The sequence below is a fragment of the Rhincodon typus genome, chromosome 7 (assembly GCF_021869965.1).
Source record: "Rhincodon typus isolate 14 chromosome 7, sRhiTyp1.1, whole genome shotgun sequence".
In the NCBI taxonomy this organism is placed as follows: domain Eukaryota; kingdom Metazoa; phylum Chordata; class Chondrichthyes; order Orectolobiformes; family Rhincodontidae; genus Rhincodon; species Rhincodon typus.
This window is the reverse complement of record NC_063338.1, coordinates 67,512,831-67,522,522: the sequence shown is the minus strand read 5'-3', so window position 1 is coordinate 67,522,522 and position 9,692 is coordinate 67,512,831. Positions and strand designations below refer to the sequence as shown.

Below are 9,692 nucleotides of genomic sequence, written 5' to 3'. Positions count from 1 at the left end.
TTCAGACCCTTTTTTCTGAAGAAGGGTCTAGGCCCGAAACGTCAGCCTTCCTGCTCCTCTGATGCTGCTTGGCCTGCTGTGTTCATCCAGCTCTACACCGTGTTATCTCAGATTCTCCAGCATCTGCAGTTCCTACTAACTCTGTATTTTAGTTGGGCTGTCTGAGGAAATGCAAAATGATAAGATCTGACCTTTTTAAAAGAAAAAAGTTTCACTTGTGCTTTCAGAGGTCCTCAAGTTAATTCTGCCAGGTAGTTAACTAATGGATTCATAGCAAGAACTGAGCAAATGTACACGGAAAGAGTTGGAAGCTACTTCTCAAATGTCATTTGCAGTGAAGTTTGGGGTGGGGATGGTTTGCAGTGACAGCTGGAAGAGACTCTTTATAAGACAACAATAAATTTAAGAAAGCTTTTTTTTAAAAAACCAATTAAGTGAAGGAGGAGGATAACTGAAAAGTGGTATGCTGCGTCTTGCTTTTACCTGCTGCATAGGCTGCTGCATGTATCCCTGCTGTTGAAGCACCTGTTGATTAACTGATGGACCAGAGGCAGAATAGTTAGATGTAGGAAGTGGCTGGCCTGGAGACGCCATAATAAATCCAGGCTGCTGTTGTGGCTGAAGCACTACAGATGATGGGAATATGGCAGTGTGGGTATCTGGGGCTTCAGCAGATGGCTGACGGCCAAGGCTCATCTGGCTAAACTGGGCCCCAAGACTTTCTTGCTGCATGAAAAATAAAAAAGTTACAATTAAAATTGAACTGTACGAGTAATTAGCACATTCCCTCTTACTCTACAAAACTAATGGCATGCAGATGCTTATTAAGCCTTTCTGGGAAAAAAGTCTAGTCTAATACTACGAAAAGCACTTCCTTCTATTAAAAAGCAACTAAGATTGAGAAATCACCACCTTTCTCTCAGTCACTCATTCAGAGGACTTTGGTATCACTGGCAAGACCAGCATATATTACCCATACCCTAATTGCCTTTGAGGTACAGGGGGTTGACAGCCACTTTCTTCTCAAATGAGTTTGCTAGGCCATTTCAAAGAGCAGTTAAAATTTGTCCATATTGCTGTGGGTCTGAGATGCACAGGTCCTTAACTGAGAAAATATGTCAGATCTTCTTTCCCTAAAGTGGACCTTAATAAATCAGATATTTTTAATGATAATCCATTAGTTAATGGTCACCCAGTACTGGTGTTAGCAATTGTTTAAAAATTCCAGGCTATTCAAAAAACTGAATGAAAAATTCCCAAGTTGCCATGGCAGAATCTAAATTAATGTCTCTGGATCATTATTCTAGATCTCTAGGTCATATTAGAAATTGTGGGTGAGAAACATATTAATATATATGAAGGAAGATGTGCTTTATGACACTAAGGTATTAGATAGGTAGATATATCCCATAGTGTAGAAATTTACACAGCCCTTCTTCTGCCAAACATACTGACTATACTTTATTAAAGCAACACCTTATCTGTAATGCAAATTGTCTATGGCATGTCTACATTACAATTTAAAAGAAATTACAGACAGTGTTAGATACAAAGAGGAAACAAAGTTCCAAGAAAAAAAAAGGTAAGACTGAGAACTGGGTGCAGTTCAGAATTCAGCACAGGAAGACCATGAGGTTAATTAAGAAGTGAAAAATACAGCATGAGAACAAACTTGAAGTCTGCTTTTATGACCCTTGCCAGAGCTTTTAAAGTGAAGACGAACGTAGGCCCCTGACAGTCTGAAATGGGAGAATTGATAATGCAGAACAAGGAAACAACAGAGTAATTAACTAATTTTGTTCTGACTTCATAAAAGAAGACACAAATAACTTCCCAGAAGTACTAGGGAAGTAAGGATCATTGAGAAAAAGGAATTAAAGGAAATTAGCATTAGTAAGTAAATATCGCTGGAGAAATTAAAATAGTAAAAAGGAGGTAGCCACGGAAATAGTGGATGTGTTGGCTGTCACCTTCCAAATTCTTAAGATTCTGGAACAGCCTCCACAAATTGGAGGGGGCATTTAATGCAACTCTGCTGTTTAAAAGAGGCGGAAGTGGGTAAACTGGGATGTACACATACATCAGTAGTAGGGAAAATGCTCGCGTCTATTATAAAGAATGTGAAAACAGGATACTTAAAAAAAAATCACTGATATTACACCAAGTCAACATGGATTTATGAAAAGAAAATGGCATTTGATAAACCAGGAGGAGCTTTTTGGGTATTTGGATTTTCAGAAAGTTTTTGATCAAGTTCCACATAAGAAATTTAGTTGGCAAAAACCTTGGTATACTGGTATGATTGTGAACTGGTTGGCATGCAGGAAACACACGTTTGGAATAAATAAGTACTTTCCAGAGTTGAAGGCAGTGACAATCTCGGTATTGACATGATCACTGCTTGGACCCAAACTGTTCATAGTATAACACTGATTTTGAAGAAGGAATCAGGTATAATATTTCTTAGTCTGCTAATAATACAAACTAGATTGGAGCGAGAATGGTGGGGAAAATGTAAAGGGCCACTTAGAGAATTTGAGTGAGTGGGATAATACATGCACGTATAACTTGGATAAATGTGTAGGAGAAATAAAATGGCAGATTATTATCTAAATCATGATAGGTTGGGAAATATTAATGTACCAGGGACCTGTGTGTCTATGTATACAACCAGTGCCAACCAGTTCACTGAAAGCAAGCATGTAGGCACTGTAAGCAGTTAAGAATGCAAATGGTATTCTGGACTTCATTGCACAAATGTCTGAGTATAGGACCAAAAAGTCTCAGTGTAGTTGTACAGGAGCTTGATCAGACCACATCTGGAGTATTGTGCACAGTTTTGGTCTTTTTACTAAAGAGGGGATACCTGCCACAGAGGAAGTGCAGCAAAGATTTACCAGACTGATTCCTGGGATGGTAAGTGAGGAAAGATTGGGTTGCCTCAGTCTATATATATTGGTGTAAAGAGAAATGAGAACGGTTCCCATTCAAATTTATCCAATTCTGACAGGGCTGGACAGACTGGATCCAGGAATGATGGGCTCAATAGACGAAATGGCCTACACCTCCTCCTACTTTGTGAAGTCATCTATGTAACAAGTCAGTCAGTATAGTTCTTTGGACTTAGCACTTCATAATTACTTCATAATTCACACATCAAAATCAACAAGGAATATTCACATTTAAGCAACAAAAGGGATTCAGATAATGTGCATGTTCAGGGACCTTGACCAATGTTTGAAGTTTAAAAAAATGAAATAAAGGATCAAGGATCAGCACACAGGCTGCTTTAAAGCATGGGTTGTTGGTTCAATTGTAGAGACACCCTTGGACACACCCATACTTTAAATCAATGGAACAATGCTCCAAAAGAACAAAGACCATCCAGTTTCTGTAAAGTTCAATATATCACTTCATTTCTGTTCCAATTATACACAAGGAAACAGCATTTTGTACTTGAGTTAAATACCATCCTCTATTAATAAAGTGTTACACTATTAAATTTATTAAAGACAGGAAAAACAAAACCATGAAATCAAATAACTTTTAAATTAATCATGTGTTGCATGCTTCTTGTTTAACTTGGGAATATAAACTTCTTTTAGCTTAACCCCAAACAAAAACATTTTTATTTAATTCTTAGTCTAAGTGAGCTTAAGTGAATTATAATCAAGCAATTCATTTGCAGTAGTAGTAAATGAAGTCCACAGCAACTTTCTTGAATTTTTCATTGTAAATGTAAGCACAAACTAAATTAACAACAGCTTCTGTTGTAAGTAATTAGTTTTAGGCTTTTTTTTCAAACAAGTAATAAAAAACAATGAAATTTTCAGGCAGTACCTTTTGGTTAAATATCCTCCCTTCTGACAGATTATTCAGCTCTGACTAGAATGGGTATTTTTTAAAAAGTCAACTTTAGCTCTACAAAATAGGCACTTTACTATCTGAATTTAAATACAGATTTCAATCAAAGGAATACTTTATTAAGTTTTAACCATCTTAAAGAATAAATGCTGATAGAAAGAAACTAAATTTTGAAAATATTTTCAGCACCATCAAGAGCAACACATAGCAAGTACATAAAAATTACAAGCAGCAGTGAAAAGAAAGACATACATGTCTACAAACTAAAGATCAGAAAGATGAAAATAGAATATTGAGTGTCAATACCACAGTGTATTGCTGGGTGGGTGATACTGGCACGAGTTGAGGTGGGTAAGAGACCGCAGAGTACTGGATAGGCTGTGAAGAAGACTGAAGAGCCCGAATTGGCTGAAGAAGCAATAGTTTGCACAGTTAAATTAGCAATGTTCACCTTAAAACACCCCAAAAGGTTGCAGTGTAATTAAACACAAACAAGATCATATTATTCCAATTTTTTTTTTTTAAATTTTAGAACCAAAAAATATGGAGATATCATTTCATACCCTTATGCTTAATGTAAAAACTGCTATGCAACAAATAAGCCAATACTTCAACTTTAAAAGATTTCTTTAAGGTTAGTGTTTGATATGGTTTACCCAATTTACAACATGCATCCCTGTAATCAATTGTCAATATATTCAAAGCAGCAGGAACTGAGGAGTACAGAAATTTCGGAGTTCAAGTACAGATATCATGAAAATCAGGTGGAAAGGCACGTTATATTTAATTTGTTAGCCATAGAGGCACATAAACAGAAATTACCGGAAAAACGCAACACATCTTGCAGCATCAGTGGAGAAAAAGCAGAGTGAACGTTTCAGAACCCAAAACATTAACTCTGCTTTCTCTCTACAGATGCTGCCAGACCTAGAGATTCCCCAGCAATTTCTGTTTTTGTTTCTGATTTCCAGCATCTGCAGTTCTTGTTGTTTTAGCTACATAAACTCTGTTTAAACTCCATTTCGAGTATTTTGATCAGTTCCAGGCACCACAGTATAAAGGAAATATATTGGTGTTGAAGGGCCTGCAGCACAGATTCACCAGAGTAATACTGGAGTTAAAAAGGTGCAATGACTACAGATAGCAGATGTGGATTTCCTTAATTATAGAAGATTAAAGAGTGATCTAACTGAGGTGTTAAGATTATTAAAAGGCGTTGAAAGGCGACAACGGAGAGGATTTTTTTTGAACTGGTGAAAGAGTTCAATACAAAGACTGGCAGAAACCTGAAACACTTTTTTGACTAGGTGCTAAGATTAACCACATTGAAAATTTCAAGAAATAAAGAGATACATTTTTGATAGCCAAGAGTATTTGGGAATATGGAACTAAGGCAAGATGCAGATAACGGAATCACAGAAAATTGAATGAGGAGACCCACATGGCCTAAAGAAGCTGCCTCGCCATTCAACACGATCATGACCGATCTTGTATCTCAATGCCTCACACATGCTCTCATACCCCTTGACAAATCTATTTCTTTGTGAAATACATTCAGTAACTTGGCCTCCATAGCCTACTGTGGTAGAGAATGCCACAGGTTCACCATCCTCAGAAGACATTTCTCCTCACCTCAGTCCAAGATGGCCTACCGCATATCCTGAGACATAGATCCGTTCTTTTGGAGAACAATCAATGCATCCAAATCCAGTCTGTACAGCACTGTCAGAATTTTATGTTTCAATTAGAACCCCCTCATTTTTTTTCCCCAACTCCAGTGAACAGAGGCCCAGTTGACCAAATTTCTTTCCATATAACAAACCTGTCATTCCATGAATCAGTCTGACGAACCTTTGCTGTACTCGCTCTATGGTAAGTATATCTTTTCTTAGGCAGGATTTAAAAAAAACTGCACACAATAGTAAAGGTGTGATCTCATCAAGGCCCTGTACAGCTGTACTAAGACTTCCTTGCTCCTGCACCTTTTTGCTACGAAGGCCAACATACTATTTGTTTTCCTAACTGCTTGCAGCATCTGCATGCTCGCTTTCAGTATTTGGTGTACTTGGACATTCTTTGCATTCTCCTCACTCTCTCAATATCCCTGTGGATGTGCACGGTCAACCACAATCAAACTGAATAGTGGGTTGTAGGCTGAGTCGTACACTTCTATTTCTACATTTTCGATTGGAGAACACGTGTAAACTGAGATCCGGTTGCCCATTCCGAACTCCAGACTGCTTTATATATGCCTTGACAGCAAACATAATATTATCCATCTGGGGCACAAATATTTGGGGAAGGCAGACAGCTCGGATCCCTGGAAAGAAATTAAATGGCCTGGCAACTGGACCAGAAGTTGCCTGCCCTGCGACCCTAAGATGCAACAGACAGGCTAAACTCGAAGTGAGAGGGACTTCTACACCAGTGTAGGGGGATGTGTCAACCTCTGGAGCTCTAGCAGACCCAAGACCGCCAGAACTTCATTGTATAACGATCCTTATGGATTCTGGACCCAAATAATGGGCAATAGGCAGGGAGAGTTTGGATAAATTCAGGAGAGGGAAGAGGAGTTTGGAGTCTATTTGGGGAGGGAGGCAGGGGAGATGAAATTTTCTGGGTGGGGGTGCACCTTATGTGTAGACAGCATCCACCAAAGAAAGTTTTTAAAATGGCAGGAAGGACAGTATTTTCTCTAAATACGGGCTGGCTGACCACCCACCCACCTCTGTAATATGGGGTCAACTAATCCTGCTCATTTTCTACGTCTGATGATTAAACAGACAATGACGTAACATTTTACTTCCAGGACACACTCGAAGATATGTACAGATTCAATTTGAAAATGGTCAAAGTTAGTATATTCTGTTACATCATAGTTGAATGCTATAATGGAGGTACAACGCCCCCTTGAAAAATTTATTTTAAATAGAAAGTAGTTCAGAACAAGAACCAGTTGTACTGCTGTCAAATGCTACTCATTCTTTAATATATCATAGGCACTTACTTAGCACATGACTAGCAACAGCAATGCTACACACAGGCAGTGGATTAATTTAGTTATCAGTTATCTTCCCTAAGTCCTTCCATCTGTAACTCAAATTACTTCTTGGTTTTCGTGGACTGCAAGAATTAAAAGTTTTGTTCTTTTATGGAACTTAAATTATTACTTTATATTATCCAACTTAAATATGACCAACTGAAATAGAGTAAACAAATGAAGAACAACATTATTAATTAGTCATTTTGAACTAAATCAATGTTGGAATTGAATTCCCTGTCATACCTTTGAACTTTTAAATTACGATCAGCTAACCTGAGAAAGGATGTGATTTGCTACTTGCTGCTGTTGTGGAACAGGTGGTGGTTGCTGTGCAGAACCAGCCATAGAGTTCCTTACAGTCTGCTGGGCTGGAGGTGGATTATACACTACTGCTGTACCATCTGGATTCATGAATGGTTGTCCTGGAGAAAAAAAATTGACTCATGTATCAACAGAAATTAAAAAAAAATGCTTTCCAAACTAAATTCATAAGATATGCATTTTTAAATTACATCTAAACAATTAAAGATTGAAAAGCAAAGGGAAAGTGGAATGCAAAGGAGGAAACTGAAATCTGATAAGTCAGGAAGGTAAGGCATGGAAAGCTTGAGGAAAAATTATGAGCGTACGGCAAATCTTGACTGTGAGAAAACCAGAAATACCAACCCTAACCACATTTTCTTCTGTCAAAATAGTGAACTAATTCAGGACCTTCCTGGACAGCAAAGATATATAACTCACCAGGTAATTTCCTTCAGTACCAACTGTTTCCTTAAAAGTTTTGCCCTGCCATCAACTCACTTCAAAGTACAAGAAATTCATGGCCTGCTTTATCTTCAAGATGGAGATAATCTGTTCAACTGTACTTCTCTCCTATCCCTTCTCACCTCGCCTCTGTGGGTATGGACCGTACTACATGATCTTCATTCATCTGTTAAACTGCCTTGCAATCCGAAACAGGCAATGACAGCAATACAATGCCATGTACTTAGTTCTGCTTTTACCATCTGATCATAGTGAGAGCATTCCCAGCAGTGGCCTCTTTTCCCATTCTTTTACCAGCAACTTTGGTGAGTTTAGGAGTGGTGTCCAATTCCCCTTCATTTGTTTACCATCCAAAGACATGGGGCCAGCTTCCACATGTACACCGCACACACATCATCTATATTCTACCAAGCCTTCCATTTCATTTGTTGTCAAATATCATCTGAATCCGGTCAGAATTTCTATATTCTTTGCTATCGATTCCACTTCATCATTCCCAGCCACTGTCTCAGATCTCAACCTCCCATCATGCTGAACTCCACACTCAAGATGCTGACATTAAATACTTTGCACTTCAAAGACGGTGTACCTCTATGTCTGAAATATTGCTCATTTCTGTTCCAGTCTCAGCAGTCTTTGAATTTTCCACTGTCAAATCGGCCAAGGTTAAATTTCTCTACACCATAAAACATGAACTCATAAAACGCTGCTGTATACATCCTATTTCACATGAAACTGGAGCATGATTTGATATGTGCCCTTACTAATCTCTACTTGCTCCCAGCCAATGTCTTAAATCTGAAAAGTTTAACCTTGCGTTTCAATCCATGATCCTGTGCTGTCTTGTCTCTAACTTTCATCAGCCATTCAATACCCATTTTACTTTTCTTCATCCTCCAGTGTTCACGGCCTTGTATGTCCGATGCTCTGCCTCTCAATTTATCTCTTCCAGAAAATAAATTTTTTTTTTTCCAATCTTTTGGCATTGCTGAACATCTCCTTGGTAATGGCATATACTGTCTGATTAGGCAACTGTAAATTCTGTAATATAATCTGTATGTTTAAAGTTCTATATAAATGCAATTTGCGGTTGACAATTCTGTCAGGTTTAGTCCCTTTCATTTCAAAATTGTTATTTTGAGCAATACCTTGGAAGCAACATATTTTCAAAGTTGTTCAACAAATTGTTAAGGATGGTTAAAGTAATCTTGGCAATGATAGATCAGTGATTTTATGAAAGACATCTACTCTTTATGTAAAAAGACGCAAAAGGCTAGATATGGAAACAAAGTGAAGAATTGAGTATACATGAGACAAAGGCCAGGAGTGAACAGGTCAAACTTCAGACTGGACTACTTAAAAATCAGCAATGGTGTTTTATCTCAGAATGCATAATACGTACTAATATTAGGTGTACGTGCATGGTTACCAGTTAAACATCAGAACAAGACATTCCTCAGTAATACTAAATTAGTGTACAACACAAAAATTTTGTTGAGAAAACCAATTCTTGTCACTACTCAGTAAGAGCTGATCATTTGAAGGTATTGCATACAGTGCACAATATGCATCTATTAAACATATGCTAATCTAAGAGTCATATAATTTAAAATTCCAAAAGAAAATATAATTAAAAGTACTTTAATTCCTTATAGCATAAAATTATTTCCAGAAATTGCAATATCATTATGGTAATTACAAATGAAAATAAATAAACTTACATACAAATCATGAAACAACATTGAGGGAATATGCATAACGTATGATCATTGATGCAAAGTATCTGTTGATACAGTCCTACATTGTCATTTAATCTGAAGTAAATCTTGTAAATAATGATTTAGGCAGATCACCAGTACATCAAAGATAAAATGAAAAGTCTTACAGCTCAAGTGACCGCAAATGAAGACAATTGAAAGAACAGAGAATCAATTTGTTTCTAATGGTAAATCTGCTGAAAGTATAGCCCTGAATTTAAGCTTGTGTGCAAGTCTCAAAAACACACAAAAATTGGTAGATT

At 37.5% G+C, this 9,692-nt stretch overlaps 1 protein-coding gene across 5 annotated transcripts in view; it reads right to left on the bottom strand.

Annotated features, from left to right (window-relative positions):
* LOC109915632 (R3H domain-containing protein 1) overlaps positions 1-9,692 on the bottom strand; it is a 111,292-nt gene that overhangs the window by 79,646 nt on the left and 21,954 nt on the right. For 4 of the 5 annotated variants that reach the window (XM_048598740.1, XM_048598742.1, XM_048598743.1 and 1 more), the window contains 2 exons: positions 7,181-7,329; positions 484-726 (listed from right to left, as the gene is read on the bottom strand). In XM_048598740.1, the coding sequence (XP_048454697.1) occupies positions 484-726; positions 7,181-7,329 (392 nt within the window). The remainder of the gene's footprint in view (positions 1-483; positions 727-7,180; positions 7,330-9,692) is intronic. The other variant, XM_048598744.1, reaches the window with a different exon arrangement.